This window comes from Salarias fasciatus, chromosome 15, assembly GCF_902148845.1.
Source record: "Salarias fasciatus chromosome 15, fSalaFa1.1, whole genome shotgun sequence".
In the NCBI taxonomy this organism is placed as follows: domain Eukaryota; kingdom Metazoa; phylum Chordata; class Actinopteri; order Blenniiformes; family Blenniidae; genus Salarias; species Salarias fasciatus.
In genome coordinates, this window is record NC_043759.1 from 25,410,713 (window position 1) to 25,435,177 (window position 24,465).

The 24,465-nt window shown below is 46.7% G+C and overlaps 2 protein-coding genes across 2 annotated transcripts; one reads left to right on the forward strand and one right to left on the reverse strand.

Moving 5' to 3' along the window:
- Positions 1 to 1,714: 1,714 nt before the first annotated feature.
- LOC115401496 (meprin A subunit alpha-like) lies at positions 1,715 to 15,425 on the reverse strand. The gene is made up of 12 exons (XM_030109750.1): positions 15,416 to 15,425; positions 7,799 to 7,843; positions 7,682 to 7,722; positions 7,421 to 7,496; positions 6,675 to 6,792; positions 6,311 to 6,486; positions 5,931 to 6,152; positions 5,698 to 5,844; positions 5,412 to 5,627; positions 3,145 to 3,591; positions 1,883 to 2,059; positions 1,715 to 1,764 (listed from the first exon to the last, which is right to left on the reverse strand). The coding sequence occupies exons 1-12, from the start codon at positions 15,423 to 15,425 to the stop codon at positions 1,715 to 1,717; spliced, it is 1,725 nt and encodes a 574-aa protein (XP_029965610.1).
- Positions 15,426 to 16,472: 1,047 nt separating this feature from the next.
- On the forward strand, positions 16,473 to 22,451 carry LOC115401497 (meprin A subunit alpha-like). Its single transcript, XM_030109751.1, has 13 exons — positions 16,473 to 16,532; positions 16,613 to 16,637; positions 16,726 to 16,770; positions 16,847 to 16,887; positions 17,073 to 17,148; positions 17,816 to 17,933; positions 18,122 to 18,297; positions 18,456 to 18,677; positions 18,764 to 18,910; positions 18,981 to 19,196; positions 20,493 to 20,946; positions 22,035 to 22,219; positions 22,402 to 22,451. The coding sequence occupies exons 1-13, from the start codon at positions 16,473 to 16,475 to the stop codon at positions 22,449 to 22,451; spliced, it is 1,815 nt and encodes a 604-aa protein (XP_029965611.1).
- Positions 22,452 to 24,465: the final 2,014 nt, after the last annotated feature.

The following is a 24,465-nucleotide window of genomic DNA, read 5'->3' on the forward strand; positions in this document are numbered from 1 at the left end:
ATTCATTGCGACACTACCATCATTGTTAAATTCTTCAAAGAGCCTGTTTCCTTTATGCTGTGACCAACACTAACCATGGTGAAGTGGTGTCCTTACCCTACTAGAACTATGAGAAATAAATTTTACTCCCCATGAAATGTTGCTTGTATCGAGGTTTTTCATCCTGCTAACCCACTGTCCAACTTGTCCAGGCGTGCTGTGTGGCGAGAGGGAACTTAAAATTGTGAAGTCAACATTGACAAAATTAAATTATCCAGCCAAGTTTGTTAAGTTATAACAACTTGAATTTTGTTTTAAACCCATCAACAAAGAATTTTGAGTTCAAATTGCAAGCAAAATGAAGTTGATGTAATTAGGGACATTTTTATTTATTCATAACTTGAAAAAAATAAGTTTGAAACTTAGAAAGTTTATCAAACTCAACTAATTACAATTTTTTACTTGGATCCATGTATGAAATCAAGTGGTGTTAAAAGCTCCTCTGAGTTACTTTTTAGAGCGCACTATTGACTCACTGGGAAGGATGAGTTTATTTACACATTTGGACTGAGACATGAGGAGGAAATGAGGAAGAGAATGTTTCATTTTTTTGTCTCGCGCTCCTCTGGTTGAAGATCTCCTCCTCCTCCTCCTCCTCCTCCTGAAGCCTCCAGCGCTGCTCCCGCTCTACCAGGGCCTCCTCGCCGTCCCGGGATGGTCGGAGGTTTCTCCCTCTCTGCTCTCAGCTGGACGATTTGCTGCTGCTGGTTTTGAAATGTTTTCAGGCACCTGCTTCTCCATTGTGTTCGAGTGAACCCTCATTCAGTCTCTCAGGACTTTCAGAGAATTTGGTGTTGCAGGACATTTCATTTATATTCCTGTATCAGCAGTCAGTGTGCTCATTCCTTCAGTTAAAACTACTGATCTGTTTGAAGTTTCTATAGAAACAGTTTGTCATGAAGGAACTGCTCAGTTTTTGTTAAGTCATAAATATTTTATTAGATTTTTGTTTTACTCTATATCTTTATTTTATTTTGTTTCCAGTGGATATGACAAGTTGTGTCGTGTTTGAGCTGAATAAAGAAAAAGATGGACCACAGAACTGATGCTCTGAACACAGTTTGCATCTTCTACGTCCTGAAAGGTCCTAAATACTATATAAACTAACTTTTCAATAAAACAACTGGTGTTGGATTGGATTTCTAACTGTTTGTCCTTTTGTTATTTAATTTTCTAAAAGTAAATTTGAAATGAATGAATTCTTCACTTTTAGACATTTGGATTTCTTAAAGGATACTTTATTTTCAGCAAAATAAAGACAATTTTACCTAATTACAACATTTCAGTCCTTTCTCCAGCTCTGCTGAGTAATGATGTGAAAAATGCTTCAAAGAAAAAAACAACAATTGAAAAAGTATTTATTGACAAACGCACCACATTCTGTTTCTTTGATACATTTAATAAAGAGATATAAAGATACAAAATCAATACCAGTGTTTTCACAGATCTTTGTGCCTCCATTCATTCGCACAAATTCCATTGTTTTTGTTTCTAAAGGTGAAACAGTCACACTTTCCAACCGTCCATCAACGTTTCATCTTCAGGTTATTTTTCCACATCCTGATTTTTCCATTCCTGCAACAGATGAAATTAACTGGAACAATTAATTCATTTTTAAAGATAATCACTGAAAAGCTGTGAAACAAAGAGAGGATCTCACCTCTCTGAGGTGACGTCACTCCTCCGACTGGATGGTAACTTCTGTTTTGATCAGTGACGTCAAATCTGTCGACCAAATCATCCCCACGTTAACACACCGCACCACACACACACACACACACACACACACACACACACACACACACACACACACCTTCACGGCGTCGCCACGGAAACCACTCACCATCAAAGTCCACCGTGATGATCAGGTCGTCGTTTTTCAGGTAATTTCGCCGCCTGAGGTCGAAGTGCTTCACAAAGTTCCTCCAGCCCCACGATGCACCTCTGTAGCAGCCGCAGGAGGCGTCGTACGTCCCCACCTTGGACGGATTGTCCCAGATCAATTTCCCATCTGATGTTGCTTGGGACAAAACAACAGGATAATCAGGCAAAGTCGGAAATGACTCTTTTAAAATCATCTGAAGAGTGGCACAAAAAGACCCAAACTGGTAAAATAGTTAAAATTTCGATGTTTTCCACAAAAGAAATGCTGAAAAAAAGAAAAGAGAAACTACTAAAATCAGATTAAAAAAACAGTCAAATGTATTGTGTTGTTCATTGTCTGAATTGTAACTGAAAATCCATTAATGCAGCAGAATAAAGTTTTTATCTGTGTTTCAGATCGAGAAATGAAACTTTATGAGACGTTCTCATTTTAAAGCTTAAATTCACTCCGAGGCTCCAGTGAAACATCATTTGGTAGAAATTAAGTTGCAAAAATGTCTGTTTTGGTTGTAAAGGCAATAAAATCGAATACTAAAATGAAGAACACTTTTGGAAAATGTAGAGCTGGAAACAATGTTCTGAATTACGGAGCACATCCAGAGGAGGAGGAGAGATATGACAAACACCTGTGTGATTTCTGGAATGTCTTTTTTCCTGTTAAATCCACCGTATTATCACTTTTACCTCCGTACTAACTGAAGATGTGCCTCCTCCTGGACTTGATGTCTTGTGCAGGCACACTGTGAAAATGTGTGGATAAAATTTACTCTTTGATATGTTCATTGTTTATGATTAAAAAAATCATCTTGATAAAGTCAGTATCTTCTCTGAGTTGGCGTGAGAGTTCAGTGGCTGTTTTCCAAGCTAAATAATAATAAAAGATCTTTACACAGCTTAAAACAGCTGATCGCCTCAAGATAAGAGGATTTTAAAACACTGCGAACGGGTTTATTGTTGTGTTTATCTGACTGTAACTGTGTGGCGGGATATGAGCTGCTTTATCTGTGGTAAACACTTCAGCGGTGCATTTATAAGCTTCGCCCTGTGGGGAATAATAAAGGATACAAAGGGATTGTCAACAAAGAAAATCAACAGTAGGTTTATCAAACATGAGGCCCGTGGGCCAAAACTGGCAGTCAAGAGGCTCCAATCCGGTCAAACCAAAAATTCAAAGAAAACTGATTGCATGAGCCAGACCCCGTCAGGATGAAACACACTCACTGGTCAGGGCGGTGGTGAGGCTGCGAGCCGTGGACATCCTCAGTGTGACGTCGGGGTCTTGGTCCATCACCACCAGCGTAGCCTGCCTGTTGACCGCCGGCCACTGCAGCACGGCGTCGTTCTCCCCGCTGGCCAGGTGGAAGTACAGCGCGGTGTACTTCCCCGTGAAGTCGGTGTAGGTGGACACAGGCTGGACCAGGATCCCGTAGCCGTACCCCTCGGGGCTCCAGAGGGCCGTGCTGGTGTCGGCCGTTTCCAGGATCTTGGAGAAGTTCTGGATCCTCCACACGGCGCTGGGGCAGCGCGTCTCCGTCAGGCTCACGTCGTCCACGTAAATCCCGCCACCGGACGCCGAGGGCTCGCCTCGCATTGCCTGGAAGCCGTAGCGAAACTTCACTCCCACCTCCAGCGGGACGTGGGCGATCTTCCACGTGTGGTCAGAATCCGCTGGGGAGCCAGGAAAACTGTCTGTTAGCCAAGATCTTCAGCAAAAGGTTGATCTCAGGAAACAAATCGATAGAGAAAAAGTACCTGGAAGTAGGACTGTTAATGTAGAACATATACTTTTACTTTTAGTTAAGTATATATTTTGCTGCTGTTCTGTACTTTTCCTTAAAGCTCGTGTCCGGAGTTTCCGTTCGTTTCCAACGTATGTATCATTTTTCAACAGAGCTTAAATGTGTCAGTCTGGTTCGATACGACAATATAATATTAGCATAAAGCAATATAAAAATTTATTTATGAGCCCCGCCTTCGTCTCATAGACCCCCATGTTATCCGAAAAAGCGCCGGTCAGCGTCAGCCAATAGATTTCGAGCTTCCGCATTCTCCTGTTGTCAATCAAAGTGTACGCGCAGCCAGAGAGCACGGCCGCTCGCCCAGGTAGAGGTGAGTTGGCCATGCAGCAGCCGCCCCGCTTACCTCGGATATATCCATGGTCTGCTGAACATCCACCGTAAACAGCTAACCATGGAGGATGCTGTAAGACTCGGAGGCTCTCATTTTCACCCGACGGATAATGCGCGTGCACAATTGAAGGGGCGTGGCTTGGTCGCTCATGAAAGCAGAGGGAGGGCGGAACCTCGAGACATTGGATTAAAAAAACCTCTCTCTTTCAAAACTCTGGACACGAGCTTTAAGTGCTGAGGTTCTGAACTTCCTCCTCCACTGATTACAGTCGTGCTGCACAGCAGCAGCCTTTCAGCTTTCAACTAGAGGACTGGCCTTGAACTCTCCCAGAAGGTCTGCAGTCTGGCTGTTTTCCAAAACTTCCTCCATGGGAGCTTGTGTGTTTCTAAAAAGTTGCGTTTCCAGCAGCTCCGAGCACCACGGTCGTATAAAGAAACACCGAAAACACAATGAAGTTTTGGAGTTCTCACTTGAAATCACTGCGAGCCCTAAGACTGTAAACGGGCCATAAAACTGTTATTTCAGTTGTTAATATGGGATCAAACTATCCCACTGAACAACATGTTAATTAACCTTTGACTGCATGTTGTTACATTTGGGTTGTAAATCAAAGACAGCAGGTGTCTTGTAGGTGAAATGTAAATCCAGAAAACGCAGAAATATCTGGGAAGACAATGCAAATCAGTGAAGGTCTGAGCTCCACACAGACCTTATCACCACTTTGGGCACATGAACAGACTGATCTCTTGTGTTTGGTTCATAACTTAGTGGGCCTGATGAGCTACATTTACATATATTTACATACAGTACAAACATCCCAAACAGGACTTGATAAATGAAATGACAATGCTGATGATATCAAAATCATTACCGTACTTTAAAAAATGGGATTTGGTTCCAGTATTCAGAAATAATAAGAATGTATTCATGAATATAGTCTGTGGTCCCTTTATGTGTCCAATCAGTATGAATCTGAAGCTGAAGAAGGGGTTGTACCTCTCTGTCAATAATCTCTGGTAGAATATTTCATCAATGGAAGAATCGTAGGAAGCTGCCTTCTGTCTTTGTTAAACTAACTCGGTGATAGATGCAGTTTTATGATATAAAGTTGAATCTGTAACTGTTTATCATGCAGCATCTAATGTAGGAAAGCATCCAAAAGAAACCTCAAACACAAAACAACAGAAGGATTTTCTGTTGTTTCTGGATGTTCTGAGATAACTTCATTTGAATTTCATGTCTTAGTTACCGAGCAGCTGAAGAAATAACCAAATTAACTTTTGCCACCATGCAAATCTCTGCTTTTCGGCCTGTTAATGGATGAATCCATGTTGCCGCAGCACGAGCTGGATCGTTACCGTGAAACGTTTGTATCTTCCTCATTCTGCGAACGGCGCCCATGCCGTCATCCGTGTTCACCCAGATCACCAGTTTGTCTTTGGGGCTTCCGTTCATCTTGTAGAAGAACTCCAGGCACTGCAGCTTCCTCTTGGGGTACAGGATGCGGGACTCCAGCAGGGCGGACTCCTGAGGATTCCCCGACTTGGTGTCGAAGTGCATGAAGTACCCGGCATCTGAAAAACAAACCAACAGTCAACTCCTCCAGTAGTTTGGAGAAACCTCCTTCTGAATCGCCCTTCACACCTCTGCACCGTCCCAGCAGCGTGTGGTCCTCCGAGGCCTCGCTGCTCTTGGTGTGGACCCAGTCGCCGTCGTCGGTGGAGGGCTGGATCATCCCGCAGATGTTCTCTAACTCAAAGGCGCACTGATCCAGCAGCGTGAGCGGGGCGCCTGGAGTAGAAGACGGCCAGGACCTCAGCTTTAACTTGACCCACAGACTTGACGACAGCGAGTCAGACCGGCGACGCGATACGTACTGCAGTTGTACATGCGGTTGAGCCTGAACGTGTCCATCTCACTGAAGTCCAGGTACTGGCCTATAATGTTCTGGAATGCGGGGATCTTGGTGGTGATGGTGGGGATGGAGTCGTTCTTGTTGAAGGAGAAGGGCCTGTAGTGCATGATGGACTCGTAGTCGTACGCCGTGTTCTGATCGGTGATGAAGTTATCTTCGTATTTATTGAAGTTGTGTTCCTTTCCTGGAGAGAATGCAGCGGTTTCAAACGACATGCCGCAAAAATGTCTCAATAAGAAACATCAGTACAGCTCCAGTGAAATCACTAAGAATCCCAAAGGTCATCTTAGAATACCGTTTTGTTGAGAAGACTCTTCAATGAATCTCTGTTCCTGGACTCACCTTCCTCCACCTGGTCCAGCCAGATGTTGACGTAGTCGTCCCGGTCTGTGCGGGACTGCTCGTGGTAAAACCCCAGTGCGTGGAGGAGCTCGTGCTCAATGACGGCCTTGTGGTCACAGCCGGTTCCCAAAGACAAGATCTGACCGACCTGCTGGTCTCCAACGGAGGAGAAGCACCTGTGGCGACGGGAAGAGCTCACTCAGGTCCTTGATTACAAACGGTGGCCATTTTTTAGCAGCTTCCAGCATCCAGGGACATTTTATTAGGCTCCGGCTTACAAAAAAGGATTCCTCCTTTACTCAAGGACATGAACTTTAATGTGTAATTAAAGGTAATCATTAACACGGCCATCACTTTACAGTACCCTCCTCGCTTCTCGAACTTGATGAAGGTCTTTTCTCCCTCGTAAGGCTTAAAGTCGACGCAGGACTTGAGTCGATACATCTCAAACGCCTGATGGACGCAGCCTTTGGCGTTCAGGTCTGAGGGAGGCAGTCAGGAGAAAATGTTACATACCTTTGGCCTCGTGCAGACTTCCCCATCAGTCTGTCCAGTTTATTCAAACTGGCGGGTCTTTCTTCAATCTTGGACAGTGTTTTTGTTTTCTTTTAAAACCATTTAAAACCCTACATCAGTCTGTTATTCTCCAGTCAGCAGCTGTTAAGGTGCGAAGACTGCAGGAATATTGCGAACTTGTGAAGCTTAGTTGAATTTCCATGCAATATTCTTATTGCAGAATATTGTAGTGCAGAGTGTTTGTTGGGATTTTTTACCATTTGCTTTGTGGGGTGGCAGGCTGCATTGGAGCCTTGCGCAGGCCCATGGGTCTTATGCTTAACCCCTTGGCTCAAGAGTGATTGCCAGGTGTGGTTGTGGCTCAGCTGGTTGAGGGTACAAGCCTCCACCTTGCCCCGTCTGTGTTGCTATCATGATCATTGTATAAATGCGGTAGGTCATGTAAAGACTGCTGAAGGGGTATATTGTGTAGGACTGGTGTTGTAGACTCATCTAAATCTTTTCAAGATGATGGGTCTTCCTCCTTGAAGTGTTCGTTTCGCTGGTTTCATACATTTATAGTTACGGCGGTTTTACCACGTCAGAGAAACTCACCCAGATCATCACCCAGAATGTACGGAATGGGAAACTTCCACCTGTATCTCTGGTCCAGCAGAGCATTCCTCCCCCCCTGCTGTAAAAACATTTTTTTAAGACCGACTTTATCTGCCATCATAAACCTAATCATCTGACAACAATGCGCGGAGTGCCGGGTGCAAAGAGACCAATCCGAGCAATAAAATAATAACGCTACTAATACGACATAAAGGAAACTGCTCTTGAAATCAAAACAAATAGCTTCAAATATAAACTCACTGGGATTAAAATGTCGCCTTCCATGAGGTTTTCCTTCGACCCTGAAGCAAGAAGTAAAAGCAGACCTGTCAGGAAAGAGTCTCTCTGGTAATGAAGCAATCAAACGCTGAGTCTCACCCTTGTTTAAGATGGGGTTCTCATCCTCCCCGTTCTCATAGACCTCTGTAAAACACAGATTTCACTTGGAGCGTTTCAAATGAAAACGCTTAATTTTTGAGTCAGAAAAGTTTCGCATTTTCACAGAAAAGCCCTGAAAAAGAGATGTTTGTTTACACTGGCATGTACCGTATTGGCCCGAATATAAGACGATGTTTTTTTCCAGAAATTGCATCCTCAAAAGTGGGGTCGTGTTATAATCGCGGACTTACGGTAGATGGTCAATACGCATCCGCGCCGCTAGATGGAGCCAAAGTATCACTGAGCAGAGAGCGAGTGGAGCGATGAAATGAGATCAAATGATCTGATGAAAAATGGCGGATCATCTGGAACAAAGGGGCTGAAGGCTGGACAACTGAGCAAACAACAGAGGCGAAGTTATGATACCAACTTTAAACTGATGGTGATCAACGCAGCAGAGTCATCAAACAACTGCCAAGCCGCCAGGAGATCTGGTGGAGCAGAGCCTCGTTCTTATTGGAGAGCACAGAAAAAACACCTACAGATGCTAACGCTATGAGAAAAGCTTTCCGTGGTCCTGAGAGCGATGCTTCAGAGAGACTGATAGAAGGGTGAGAGAATACGTCTCTGAAAGACGGAAAGACGGAATGTCCACCACCAGAGCCTGATTCAGCTGAAGGCACTGGAAAGTTATTTACATCATTTATGCAGTTTGGACCCCTTGAGGTTCTTATTTGTTGCTTATTGTTTCTTATTTTGAGAAAGAGAATATTTTTTTCATTTCATGTCTCGTGAAATGTTATCTCAGTTGTGAGTTTTTGACTTTATAATGATTGTATAATAAAAAAGTTGTTCTTTGAGTGGCCTTATTGTCTTCAGCATTTTTTTTTTCACAAAATGATCTTTGAAAAATAGGGGTCGTGTTATAATCGGAGTCGTCTTATATTCGGGCCAATACGGTAGTTAGCATGTACAGCGGCTAGTGGGTGCTGTTGGATGTTGGACATTCGTTATTCCAGGTGACCCCAGGAGAATATTGCCTGGAGGTCACGACACCATCGTCTATCTATATACACACACACACACACAAACACACACACGCACGCACACACACACGTGCACAGGAGAACTATTTACTATGGCAGTGGTGCTCATTCGCAGCAGCAGTGTTTCCACCACCAGCAGGAAGGCGGGCCTGAGTGTTTCCACAAAATTCCACTTCCAGAGCCATTCTGAAAAAGTTCCATCATCAGCAGCTCCATCCACTGCTGTTGCATAAAAAGGATGAAGGTAAAGTGTTTTCAGATATGCCTTTCAATTGATTTGTGACAAATAACAAAAAGTATTAGTGACACTGATGAGTACTTCCAACTGTAAATGTAAATCCACACACAGTTCACGTTTGATCTGGTTTCTTTTAGCTGTCCAAAAATAAGCATGTGAGGTTAATGGCCTGAATATGAGTGATTGTGAATCAACATTCTAATTCTCTCTACTTGTTTTTCTTACATAACAGAAACAAACTAATTTCACACTTGACCTTCAGTTTTATGAGTTTAGGATACATTATGTAATCATGTACAGAGGTGGGCCGTCAGGGCCTGCAAAGCCTTCTCTGCTGGCCTAAAAAGTATCTGAATTACAGACTGATGTAAATTATATTTTGTCCATGAATACTTACTAAATGATTCCAAACGGTATGTTCTGGTTCCTTTCATAGTTTTCCCATGGTTGCACTGCTTCCAGACATGTTTTTTTTTTCATATTAAATCATTTAACCAATCAGATTTCAGGCATCATCTGTTGCCAGGGTCAAAGAAATCTGCCTGAGGCCTTCACAGTCTGTTCTGATAGCCCAGTAAAGTCAAGTAAAGCGTCAAACAGACAGTTGCTTCAACCAATCAGACAGCTGCTTCAACCAATCAGACAGTTGCTTCAACCAATCAGATTTCGAGTTGGCGACTCGGCGCCTTCGAGCTAGCGTACACTAACAACAGCAGATCCAGGCCTTCTGATTTACATTCACCAAGAGATACAGTAGGTGGCGGTATGCACCTAAGTTGTTGGTCGCCTACTGCAATTATTCCAAGGAAGAAGAAGAAGACCTGAAGAGAAATAAAACTTATACCAGAAATACCACAGGGCAAGCTGGACTTTCAGCCCTGGCTTTATGGAACTGAAACTCGCGGATAATCTATATGACAGAACAATTGAACTCTTTTTAGGGAAGGAAATGAGGATGGATTTTGTTTACAAATAATCGGGATTTTTGGTGAGTAAAATGTTCCTCTTTTCCTAAATAATATTGCTGTTTTATTAAGTTGTTAAAGCTTATTGTATGTGTGCAGATGTAGTAGGAGACTTGTGCACTTCTGCAAAGGCATTTATTCTGGCTGCACAAGTATCTATCTGCTGTGCAACAACTCCATCCATCCATCCATTTTCTTCCGTTTATCCGGGGCCAGGTCGTGGGGGCAACAGTCTCAGCAGGGATGCTCAAACTTTCCTGTCCCCAGACACTTCCTCCAGCTCCTCTGGGAGGATCCCGAGGCGTTCCCAGGCCAGCCGAGAGACATAGTCTCTCCAGCGTGTCCCAGGTCTTCCCCGGGGTCTCCTCCCAGTGGGACATGCCCAGAACACCTCCCTCGGGAGGCGTCCAGGAGGCATCCTAACCAGATGCCCGAGCCACCTCAGCTGGCCCCTCTCGATGTGGAGGAGAAGCGGCTCTACTCCGAGCTCCTCCCTGGTGACTGAGCTCCTCACCCTATCTCTAAGGGAGCACCCAGCCACCCTACGGAGGAAGCTCATTTCAGCCGCTTGTATCCGGGATCTTGTCCTTTCGGTCATGACCCAAAGTTCATGACCATAGGTGAGGGTAGAAACGTAGATTGACCGGTAAATCGAGAGCTTCGCCTTTCGGCTAAGCTCCCTCTTCACCACAACGGACCGATACAACGACCGCATCACTGCGGCCGCTGCACCGATCCGCCTGTCAATCTCACGCTCCATTCGTCCCTCACTCGTGAACAAGACCCTAAGATACTTAAACTCCTCCACTTGGGCCAGGGTCTCTCCACCGACCTGGAGAGGGCAAGCCACCTTCTTCCGGTCGAGGACCATGGCCTCGGATTTGGAGGTGCTGATCCTCATTCCTGTCACTTCACACTCGGCTGCGAACCGCCCCAGTGCATGCTGTAGGTCCGGGTTCGATGAAGCCAACAGGACAACATCATCTGCAAAAAGCAGAAATGAAATCCTGTGGTTCCCGAACCGGACCCCCTCCGGCCCCTGGCTGTACCAAGAAATTCTGTCCATAAAGATTATAAACAGAATCGGTGACAAAGGGCAGCCCTGCCGAAGTCCAACATGCACCGGGAACAGGTCCGACTTACTGCCGGCAATGCGGACCAGACTCCTACTCCGGTCATACAAAGACCGGACGGCCCTTAACAAAGGGCCCCGGACTCCGTATTCCCGGAGCACCCCCCACAAGACACCACACGGGACGTGGTCGAACGCCTTCTCCAAGTCCACAAAACACATGTGAACTGGTTGGGCGAACTCCCAGGAACCCTCGAGCACCCTATGAAGGGTATAGAGCTGGTCCACTGTTCCACGACCAGGACGAAAACCGCATTGTTCCTCCTGAATCCGAGGTTCGGCTATCGGTCGAATCCTCCTCTCCAGTACCCTGGAATAGACTTTCCCAGGGAGGCTGAGGAGTGTGATCCCCCTATAGTTGGAGCACACCCTCCGGTCCCCCTTTTTAAACAGGGGGACCACCACCCCGGTCTGCCAATCCAGAGGCACCGTCCCCGACCGCCACGCGATGTTGCAGAGACGTGTCAACCAAGACAGTCCCTGCACATCCAGAGACTTAAGATATTCAGGGCGAATCTCGTCCACCCCCGGTGCCTTGCCACCGAGGAGCTTACCAACCACCTCGGTGACTTCAGCTTGGGTGATGGACGAGTCCACCTCTGAGACCTCAGCCTCTGCTTCCTCCACGGAAGACGTGGCGACGGGATTGAGGAGGTCCTCGAAGTATTCCTTCCACCGTCCAACAATATCCCCAGTTGAGGTCAGCAGCTCCCCACCTCCACTGTAAACAGTGTTGGCGGAGACCTGCTTTCCCCTCCTGAGGTGCCGGACGGTTTGCCAGAATTTCTTCGAGGCCAACCGATAGTCCTCCTCCATGGCTTCCCCGAACTCCTCCCAGACCCGAGTTTTTGCCTCCACAACCACTCGGGCTGCAGTTCGCTTGGCCTGCCGGTACCTGTCAGCTGCTTCAGGAGTCCCATGAGCCAACAGGACTCGATGGGACTCCTTCTTCAGCTTGACGGCAGCCCTTACTTCCGGTGTCCACCACCGGGTTCGGGGGTTGCCGCCACGACAGGCACCGGAGACCTTACTGTCACGGAACGGGAGTATTGCACAATTGCACTTGCATGTTTTTTATTTTGTATTGCAATTTTTGGATTGCTGTGTGCTTTTGTTTGTGGTGCTTTTAATTTGAAATGGAACGGTGCGTGCTTTACTTCCTGTTGTGAATGACCTGACCCCTGCAGCTGAGGCTAATTATGGCTAAATGAACTGGGGGTGGACGCCCAGGTGCGGGTGCATTCATATCGGTGGCGGAGGGAGCAGGAGGGGGTCCAGCACGGCAGGAGGAGAAGGCAGCCACCTCGGTGCGGCCGGAGCTGAAGAGACGGGACCTGGGACGACGGCGCGGTGCGACGGCGGGCTACGGCCGTGGAGCAGTAGTGGAACCAGAGTGCGAGGCTCATCACGGCAGGCGGGCAGAGTTTCTCTGCCCCTGCGTGTAAGTACCGCATCTGTTGTACTCTGGCGACGTGACGTGAACCACTGCTGCTGCGCCAGCTCGGTCGGCCGCGAACGAGTCAGTGCCCCCAGGTTCCTGTCTCCCGCAGCTGCAGCGCGGAAGGAGGGTCCAGACCGGTCGCCTAGCCCACGGGGGAATCGGATCACAGCAGCGGAGCCTCGGACAGCGACCCGGACGGCGGTGGAGCCTCGGACAGCGGTGGAGCTGTGCTGCGGTTGAGTTGAGCCAGCTGACACGGCAGGCCGGCGGCGGACCTCTCCTCGGTTTTTACTAGCGGACCTTTTAGTATTTTATTTCTATTTTATTGCTGGCATCATTTTAGGTCTTGTGCTGCTTTGTTTATTTTTATTCATCTATTTGATTTATTGTAATAAATCTTTTAACCAGCCATTCATTTCAGCCTGTTGGTTTTACACTGCTTGCCTTGTTTTTAGAGCCTTTTTGGTATTTTACTGAGTTCCCAGTCCATTAAAACTGGGTGGCGTTGTCATCCGAGTTGCATTCTTCACCTCGCCACAAATTTTGGCGTTGTCGGCAGGATACAAGCACAGCAGGAGGAGAAGGCAGCCACCTCGGTGCGGCCGGAGCTGAAGAGACGGGACCTGGGACGACGGCGCGGTGCGACGGTGGGCTACGGCCGTGGAGCAGTAGTGGAACCAGAGTGCGAGGCTCATCACGGCAGGCGGGCAGAGTTTCTCTGCCCCTGCGTGTAAGTACCGCATCTGTTGTACTCTGGCGACGTGACGTGAACCACTGCTGCTGCGCCAGCTCGGTCGGCTGCGAACGAGTCAGTGCCCCCAGGTTCCTGTCTCCCGCAGCTGCAGCACGGAAGGAGGGTCCGGACCGGTCGCCTAGCCCACGGGGGAATCGGATCACGGCGGCGGAGCCTCGGACATCGACGCGCTGCAGCTGTGGGAGACAGGAACCTGGGGGCACTGACTCGTTCGCGGCCGACCGAGCTGGCGCAGCAGCAGTGGTTCACGTCACGTCGCCAGAGTACGACAGATGCGGTACTTACACGCAGGGGCAGAGAAACTCTGCCCGCCTGCCGTGATGAGCCTCGCACTCTGGTCTCACTACTGCTCCACGGCCGTAGCCCGCCGTCGCACCGCGCCGTCGTCCCAGGTCCCGTCTATTCAGCTCCGGCCGCACCGAGGTGGCTGCCTTCTCCTCAGGCACCAGAGACCTTACGACCACAGCTCTGGGCAGCTGCTTCGACAATGGAGGTGGAGAACATGGTCCACTCGGACTCAATGTCCCCAGCCTCCCTCGGGACATGGGAGAAGCTCTCCCGGAGGTGGGAGTTGAAAACCATGCTGACAGAGGGTTCCACCAGACGTTCCCAGCAGACCCTCACAACACGTTTGGGTCTGCCAAGTCTGTCCGGTTTCCTCCTCCGCCAGCGAATCCAACTCACCACCAGGTGGTGATCGGTCGACAGCTCTGCCCCTCTCTTCACCCGAGTGTCCAAGACACGCGGCCGGAGGTCAGATGACACGACAACAAAGTCGATCATCAACCTCCGACCTAGGGTGTCCTGGTGCCAAGTGCACTTATGGACACCCCTGTGCTCGAACATGGTGTTTGTTATGGACAAACTGTGGCTAGCACAGAAGTCCAATAACAGAACACCGCTCGGGTTCAGATCAGGGAGGCCATGCGATCCAATCACCCCCTTCCAGGTCTCAATGTTGCTGCCCATGTGGGCGTTGAAGTCCCCCAGTAGAACAATGGAATCCCCAGTTTGAGCACTGTCCAGCACCCCTCCCAGGGACTCCAAGAAGGCCGGGTACTCTGCACTGCTGTTCGGCCCATAAGCCGAGACAACAGTGAGGCACCTATCCCCAACCTGAAGGCGCAGGGATGCGACCCTCTCGTTCACTGGGGTGAACTCCAACACATGGCGGCTGAGCTGTGGGGCTATAAGCAAACCCACACCAGCCCGCCGCCTCTCACCGTGGGCAACGCCAGAGAAGTGGAGAGTCCAGCCCTTCTCGAGAGGTTGGGTTCCAGAGCCCAGGCTATGTGTGGAGGTGAGCCCGACTATATCGAGCCGGTACCTCTCAACCTCCCTCACAAGCTCGGACTCCTTCCCGCCCAACGAGGTGACATTCCATGTCCCTAGAGCTAGTCTCTGTGTCTGAGGACCGGGTCACCGGGCACCCTGCCGTCGGCTGCCACCCAATCCACATTGCACAACTCTTTATATGCATCTCTGAATAATAAGATTTTTTTTTTATAGACATAAAATAGTTATTGAGAGGTGGATTGGTTCAGGCGGATCTGTTCTGAAGGCCTTAGTGTGAAATGCACGGTCCGCCACTTGCGGCAGGCGACCAAAAACTTAGGTGCATACCGCCACCTACTGTATCTCTTGGTGAATGTAAATCAGAAGGCCTGGGTCTGCTGTTGTTAGTGTACGCTAGCTAGAAGGTGCTGAGTCGCCAACTCGAAATCTGATTGGTTGAAGCAACTGTCTGTTTGACGCTTTACTTGACTTTACTGGGCTATCAGAACGGACTGTGAAGGCCTCAGGCAGATTTCTATGACCCTGGCAACAGATGATTCCTGAAATCTGATTGGTTAAATGATTTAATATGAAAAAAAAACATGTTTGGAAGCACCGCAACCACGGGAAAGCTATGAAAGGAACCAGAACATACCGTTTGGAATCATTTAGTAAGTATTCATGGACAAAATATAATTTACATCAGTCTGTAATTCAGATACTTTTTAGGCCAGCAGAGAAGGCTTTGCAGGCCCTGACGGCCCACCTCTGTACATGATTACACAATGTATCCTAAACTCATAAAACTGAAGGTCAAGTGTGAAATTAGTTTGTTTCTGTTATATAAGAAAAACAAGTAGAGAGAATTAGAATGTTGATTCACAATCACTCATATTCAGGCCATTAACCTCACATGCTTATTTTTGGACAGCTAAAAGAAACCAGACCAAACATGAACTGTGTGTGGATTTACATTTACAGTTGGAAGTACTCATCAGTGTCATTAATACTTTTTGTTATTTGTCACAAATCAATTGAAAGGCATATTTGAAAACACTTCACCTTCATCCTTTTTATGCAACAGCAGTGGATGGAGCTGCTGATGATGGAACTTTTTCAGAATGGCTCTGGAAGTGGAATTTTGTGGAAACACTCAGGCCCGCCTTCCTGCTGGTGGTGGAAACACTGCTGCTGCGAATGAGCACCACTGCCATAGTAAATAGTTCTCCTGTGCACGTGTGTGCGTGTGTGTGTGTGTGTGTGTGTGTGTGTGTGTGTGTGTGTGTGTGTGTGTAGATAGACGATGGTGTCGTGACCTCCAGGCAATATTCTCCTGGGGTCACCTGGAATAACGAATGTCCAACATCCAACAGCACCCACTAGCCGCTGTACAAGCTAACTACATGCCAGTGTAAACAAACATCTCTTTTTCAGGGCTTTTCTGTGAAAATGCGAAACTTTTCTGACACAAAAATTAAGCGTTTTCATTTGAAACGTCATGTAAAGGGAGCTTGAGTCGACAGAACAGGCTGAACCTGGTAACATGAGGTTCAGTCGAACCTCGCGTCGCCCCATCAGCCTGCAGGCACTGTGCGTGGCAGAAGTTCTGAATGCTGACCACACAAAATCTTCAAACATTAACACATCACTGCTGAGCTGTTGCAGAGCAGAGGAGACTCGGGTGTGACCAACGAACACAGGCAGGTATAAAACGCGACACCAATCAGTCAAAGTCCTGCAGTCGGTCTTTACAGCTGGCCCATCCGCGTCTTAAGGTCTCACCACACCTCTACCGCGAGACGGTTTCCCTGCTGCTGCTCAACATGGTGATGGAGAGACTCCTGCTGCTGTGTGGACTGCTGGTCCTGGCCTGCTCCGTCGCTGTAAGTATGGATTCATCGTGTGTCTCCAGCGCTCGTTACATGGTCTCCATGCTGACTCTTGCCGGTTTTGCTTTGTACAGATACCGGCTCCTCCTGTAGTGCACGGTACGTGACGAGTATCATCTTTATTCAGGAAAGGCTTGAAAGCTTATGGAGATGATGAGACGCTCTAAGTGAAATCTGTGTTTTACAGAGGTCTATGAGAACGGGGAGGATGAGAGCCCCATCTTAAACAAGGGTGAGACTCAGCGTTTGATTGCTTCATTACCAGAGAGACTCTTTCCTGACAGGTCTGCTTTTACTTCTTGCTACAGGGTCGAAGGAAAACCTCATGGAAGGCGACATTTTAATCCCAGTGAGTTTATATTTGAAGCTATTTGTTTTGATTTCAAGAGCAGTTTCCTTTATGTCGTATTAGTAGCGTTATTGTTTTATTGCTCGGATTGATCTCTTTGCACCCGGCACTATGCGCATTGTTGTCAAATGATTAGGTTTATGATGGCAGATAAAGTCGGTCTTAAAAAAATGTTTTTACAGCAGGGGGGGAGGAATGCTCTGCTGGACCAGAGATACAGGTGGAAGTTTCCCATTCCGTACATTCTGGGTGATGATCTGGGTGAGTTTCTCTGACGTGGTAAAACCGCCGTAACTATAAATGTATGAAACCAGCTAAACGAACACTTCAAGGAGGAAGACCCATCATCTTGAAAAGATTTGGATGAGTCTACAACACCAGTCCTACCCAATACACCCCTTCAGCAGTCTTATAGCAGTCTTTACATGACCTACCGCATCTACACAATAATCATGATAGCAACACAGACGGGGCAAGGTGGAGGCTTGTACCCTCAACCAGCTGAGCCACAACCACACCTGGCAATCACTCTTGAGCCAAGGGGTTAAACATAAGGCCCATGGGCCTGCGCAAGGCTCCAATGCAGCCTGCCACCCCACAAAGCAAATGGTACAAAGCCCAAACAAACACACCGCACCAGAATATTCTGCACTACGAATATTGCATGGAAATTCAACTATTTAACGGCCGCTGACTGGATAACAGACAGATGTAGGGTCTAAGATGAAGTCCTCTCTGGAGATCCTTTTCTATTAGAAAACGTACAACATCGAACTTTGACCTAAATGGTTTTAAAAGAACACAAAAACACTGTCCAAGATTGAAGAAAGGCCCACCAGTTTGAATAAACTGGACAGACTGATGGGGAAGTCTGCACGAGGCCAAAGGTATGTAATATTTTCTCCCGACTGCTTCCTTCAACCCTCAGACCTGAACGCCAAAGGCTGCATCCATCAGGCGTTTGAGATGTATCGACTCAAGTCCTGCGTCGACTTCAAGCCATACGAGGGAGAAAAGACCTTCATCAAGTTCGAGAAGCGAGGAGGGTACTGTAAAGTGATGGCCGTGTTAATGATTACCTTTAATTACACATTAAAGTTCATATCCTTGAGTAAAGGAAGAAGCCTTTTATGTAAGCCGAAGCCTAATAAAATATCCCTGGATGCTGGAAGCTGCTAAAAAATGGCCACCGTTTGTGATCAACGACCTGAGTGAGCTCTTCCCGTCGCCACAGGTGCTTCTCCTCCGTTGGAGACCAGCAGGTCGGTCAGATCTTGTCTTTGGGAACCGGCTGTGACCACAAGGCTGTCATTGAGCACGAGCTCCTCCATGCACTGGGGTTTTACCACGAGCAGTCCCGCACAGACCGGGACGACTACGTCAACATCTGGCTGGACCAGGTGGAAGAAGGTGAGGCCAGGAACAGAAATTCATTGAAGAGTCTTCTCAACAAAACGGTATTGTAAGATGACCTTTGGGCCTCTTAGTGATTTCACTGGAGCTGTACTGATGTTTCTTATTGAGACATTTTTGCGGCATGTCGTTTGAAACCGCTGCATTCTCTCCAGGAAAGGAACACAACTTCAATAAATACGAAGACACCTTCATCACCGATCAGAACACGGCGTACGACTACGAGTCCATCATGCACTACAGGCCCTTCTCCTTCAACAAGAACGACTCCATCCCCACCATCACCACCAAGATTCCCGCATTCCAGAACATTATTGGCCAGTACCTGGACTTCAGTGAGATGGACACGCTCAGGCTCAACCGCATGTACAACTGCAGTACGTATCGCGTCGCCGGTCTGACTCGCTGTCGTCAAGTCTGTGGGTCAAGTTAAAGCTAAGGTCCTGGCCATCTTCTACCCCAGCCGCCCCGCTCACGCTGCTGGATCAGTGCGCCTTTGAGTTAGAGAACATCTGCGGGATGATCCAGCCCTCCACCGACGACGGCGACTGGGTCCACACCAAGAGCAGCGAGGCCTCGGAGGACCACACGCTGCTGGGACGGTGCAGAGGTGTGAAGGGCGATTCAGAAGGAGGTTTCTCCAAACTACTGGAGGAGTTGACTGTTGGTTTGTTTTTCAGATGCCGGGTACTTCATGCACTTCGACACCAAGTCAGGGAATCCTCAGGAGTCCGCCCTGCTGGAGTCCCGCATCCTGTACCCCAAGAGGAAGCTGCAGTGCCTGGAGTTCTTCTACAAGATGAACGGAAGCCCCAAAGACAAACTGGTGATCTGGGTGAACACGGATGACGGCATGGGCACCGTTCGCAGAATGAGGAAGACACAAACGTTTCACGGTAACGATCCAGCTCGTGCTGAGGCAACATGAATTCATCCATCAGCAGACCGAAAACAGAGATTTGCATGGTGGCAAAAGTTAATTTGGATATTTCTTCAGCTGCTCGGTAACTAAGACATGAAATTCAAATGAAGTTATCTCAGAACATCCAGAAACAGCATAAAATCCTTCTGTTGTGTTGTGTTTGAGGTTTCTTTTGGAGGCTTTCCTACATTAGATGCTGCATGATAAATAGTTATAGATTCTACTTTATATCATAAAACTGCATCTATCACCGAGTTAGTTTAACGAAGACAGAAGGCAGCTTCCTACGATTCTTCCATTGATGAAATATTCTACCAGAGATTATTGACAGAGAGGTACAACCCCTTCTTCAGCTTCAGATTCATACTGATTGGACACATAAAGGGACCACAGACTATATTCATGAATACATTCTTATTATTTCTGAATACTGGAACCAAATCCCATTTTTTAAAGTACGGTAATGATTTTGATATCATCAGCATTGTCATTTCATTTATCAAGTCCTGTTTGGGATGTTTGTACTGTATGTAAATATATGTAAATGTAGCTCATCAGGCCCACTAAGTTATGAACCAAACACAAGAGATCAGTCTGTTCATGTGCCCAAAGTGGTGAAAAGGTCTGTGTGGAGCTCAGACCTTCACTGATTTGCATTGTCTTCCCAGATATTTCTGCGTTTTCTGGATTTACATTTCACCTACAAGACACCTGCTGTCTTTGATTTACAACCCAAATGTAACAACATGCAGTCAAAGGTTAATTAACATGTTGTTCAGTGGGATAGTTTGATCCCATATTAACTACTGAAATAACAGTTTTATGGCCCGTTTACAGTCTTAGGGCTCGCAGTGATTTCAAGTGAGAACTCCAAACCTTCATTGTGTTTTCGGTGTTTCTTTATACGACCGCGGTGCTCGGAGCTGCTGGAAACGCAACTTTTTAGAAACACACAAGCTCCCATGGAGGAAGTTTTGGAAAACAGCCAGACTGAAGACCTTCTGGGAGAGTTCAAGGCCAGTCCTCTAGTTGAAAGCTGAAAGGCTGCTGCTGTGCAGCACGACTGTAATCAGTGGAGGAGGAAGTTCAGAACCTCAGCACTTCAGGAAAAGTACAGAACAGCAGCAAAATATATACTTAACTAAACGTAAAAGTATAAGTTCTACATTAACAGTCCTACTTCCAGGTACTTTTTCTCTGTCGATTTGTTTCCTGAGATCAACCTTTTGCTGAAGATCTTGGCTAACAGACAGTTTTCCTGGCTCCCCAGCGGATTCTGACCACACGTGGAAGATCGCCCACGTCCCGCTGGAGGTGGGAGTGAAGTTTCGCTACGGCTTCCAGGCAATGCGAGGCGAGCCCTCGGCGTCCGGTGGCGGGATTTACGTGGACGACGTGAGCCTGACGGAGACGCGCTGCCCCAGCGCCGTGTGGAGGATCCAGAACTTCTCCAAGATCCTGGAAACGGCCGACACCACCACATCCCTCTGGAGCCCCCGCTTCTACAGCCCCGAGGGGTACGGCTTCGGGATCCTGGTCCGGCCTGTGTCCACCTACACCGACTTCACGGGGAAGTACACCGCGCTGTACTTCCACCTGGCCAGCGGGGAGAACGACGCCATGCTGCAGTGGCCGGCGGTCAACAGGCAGGCTACGCTGGTGGTGATGGACCAAGACCCCGACGTCACACTGAGGATGTCCACGGCTCGCAGCCTCACCACCGCCCTGACCCGTGAGTGTGTTTCATCCTGACGGGGTCTGGCTCATGCAATCAGTTTTCTTTGAATTTTTGGTTTGACCGGATTGGAGCCTCTTGACTGCCAGTTTTGGCCCACGGGCCTCATGTTTGACAAACCTACTGTTGATTTTCTTTGTTGACAATCCCTTTGTATCCTTTATTATTCCCCACAGGGCGAAGCTTATAAATGCACCGCTGAAGTGTTTACCACAGATAAAGCAGCTCATATCCCGCCACACACAGTTACAGTCAGATAAACACAACAATAAACCCTTTCGCAGTGTTTTAAAATCCTCTTATCTTGAGGCGATCAGCTGTTTTAAGCTGTGTAAAGATCTTTTATTATTATTTAGCTTGGAAAACAGCCACTGAACTCTCACGCCAACTCATAGAAGATACTGACTTTATCAAGATGATTTTTTTAATCATAAACAATGAACATATCAAAGAGTAAATTTTATCCACACATTTTCACAGTGTGCCTGCACAAGACATCAAGTCCAGGAGGAGGCACATCTTCAGTTAGTACAGAGGTAAAAGTGATAATACGGTGGATTTAACAGGAAAAAAGACATTCCAGAAATCAGACAGGTGTTTGTCATATCTCTCCTCCTCCTCTGGATGTGCTCCGTAATTCAGAACATTGTTTCCAGCTCTACATTTTCCAAAAGTGTTCTTCATTTTAGTAATCGATTTTATTGCCTTTACAACCAAAACAGACATTTTTGCAACTTAATTTCTACCAAATGATGTTTCACTGGAGCCTCAGAGTGAATTTAAGCTTTAAAATGAGAACGTCTCATAAAGTTTCATTTCTCGATCTGAAACACAGATAAAAACTTTATTCTGCTGCATTAATGGATTTTCAGTTACAATTCAGACAATGAACAACACAATACATTTGACTGTTTGTTTTAATCTGATTTTAGTAGTTTCTCTTTTCTTTTTTTCAGCATTTCTTTTGTGGAAAATATAGAAATTTTAACTATTTTACCAGTTTGGGTCTTTTTGTGCCACTCTTCAGATGATTTTAAAAGAGTCATTTCCGACTTTGCCTGATTATCCTGTTGTTTTGTCCCTGGCAACATCAGATGGGGAATTGATCTGGGACAATCCGTCCAAGGTGGGGACGTACGACGCCTCCTGCGGCTGCTACAGAGGTGCATCGTGGGGCTGGAGGAACTTTGTGAAGCACTTCGACCTCAGGCGGCGAAATTACCTGAAAAACGACGACCTGATCATCACGGTGGACTTTGATGGTGAGTGGTTTCCGTGGCGACGCCGTGAAGGTGTGTGTGTGTGTGTGTGTGTGTGTGTGTGTGTGTGTGTGTGTGTGTGTGTGTGTGTGTGTGTGTGTGTGTGTGTGTGTGTGTGGTGCGGTGTGTGTGTGTGTGTGTGTGTGTGGTGCGGTGTGTTAACGTGGGGATGATTTGGTCGACAGATTTGACGTCACTGATCAAAACAGAAGTTCCCATCCAGTCGGAGGAGTGACGTCGCCTCAGAGAGGTGAGATCCTCTCTTTGTTTCACAGCTTTTCAGTGATTATCTATAAAAATGAATTAATTGTTCTAATTAATTTCATCTGTTGCAGGAATGGAAAAATCAGGATGTGGAAAAATAACCTGAAGATGAAACGTTGATGGACGGTTGGAAAGTGTGACTGTTTCACCTTTAGAAACAAAAATAATGGAATTTGTGCGAATGAATGGAGGCACAAAGATCTGTGAAAACACTGGTATTGATTTTGTATCTTTATATCTATCTTTATTAAATGTATCAAAGAAACGGAATGTGGTGCATTTGTCAATAAATACTTTATCAATTGTTGTTTTTTCTTTGAAGCATTTTTTACATCATTACTGAGCAGAGCTGGAGAAAGGACTGAAATGTTGTAATTAGGTAAAATTATCTTTATTTTGCTGAAAATAAAGTATCCTTTAAGAAATCCAAACGTCTAAAAGTGAAAAAGTCATTCATTTCAAATGTACTTTTCGAAAAAAATGGCAAACAGTTAGAAATACAACTACAGATTATATATATATGGATCAATTTTCTTTTTAAAGGGGAACGGTCGTTTTTACAATCTGGACCTTATTTCACATTCATAACAACAACATTTACTCACCCGTTTGACTTTCGTGTGATTTGCAGTTGGTTCGGAGATAATTAGCTACTCCCATATCCATACAACGGCAGTGGGCGGGGCACCGACATGCAGCCGTTACAGACGCTCTTTTCTCTTATGTTTGTTGTGGTGTGGTAGATACATGTGAATTTATTAAGTCGGCATCACTTAGCGCTATTGGGAAGTCTGTAAACCGTCCAGATTGAGCAACTCTCCGGGAGCTCTGAAGTGATGATGTCATCACACTGCGCCGTGGCGCACTGTGTTTGTTTACATGGGAGTGTCTCTGCTCTGCAGTCAGACCACGGCATCTCGATCGGCTTTTTTAGGCAGTCAGAGTTTATTTTCAGCTGGTTGTAACTTTGGTACAATGGTTCGAGTGTGCATATATCCTGGCTGTGAAAGTAAAATGGCAAGCTGGACGTCATTGAGCTCACAGGCTCCCACTTCGTGACGGGATCTATTGAAGCTATGGCTAATAGCGCTCAACATGGACTCCAGCATCAAAGTTCAAACTTTTCGACGTTTAGATTATCGGGTGTGTAGTGTCCACTTCACATCTGTGGACTTCTTCCCAGTTCAGGAAAGAAATGAAGGCCAGAAGATCCAGAGAATGAAGCTCAAAAAGAATGCCATTCCAGCGGCTGCAGGAGGAGAACAGGTCGAGGTAACGTGATGCTAATGCTATTCATTTTTTCCTTTACTAATGTCTAGAGTTGGCGAGAATGTTATAAACTTGTCCCTACTCCTTTTGAGCAACAGTGTACAGAATATTGTACTTTTTATGTACAACTCTTGTCATTGACAGATATACTTGTATCATCCTTTGTTGTTGCTCAAATGAACTAAACAGTAAACATCCCAGCCTCGAGACATTAGTAAAGAAAAAAATGAATAGCATTAGCATCACGTTACCTCGACCTGTTCTCCTCCTGCAGCTGCTGGAATGGCATTCTTTTTGAGGTTCATTCTCTGGATCTTCTGGCCTTCATTTCTTCCCTGAACTGGGAAGAAGTCCACAGATGTGAAGTGGGTACTCCACACCCGATAATCCAAATGTGGTAAAGTTTGAACTTTGATGCTGGGGTCCATGTTGAGCGCTATTAGCCATAGCTTCAATAAATCCCGTCACGAAGTGGGAGCCTGTGAGCTCAATGACGTCCAGCTGGTCATTTTACTTTCACAGCCAGGATATATGCACACTGGAACCATTGTACCAAAGTTACAACCAGCTGAAAATAAACTCTGACTGCCTAAAAAAGCCGATCGAGATGCCGTGGTCTGACTGCAGAGCAGAGACGCTACTCCCATGTAAACAAACAGAGTGAATGTGCGCCACGGCGCAGTGTGATGACATCATCACTTCAGAGTTCCCGGAGA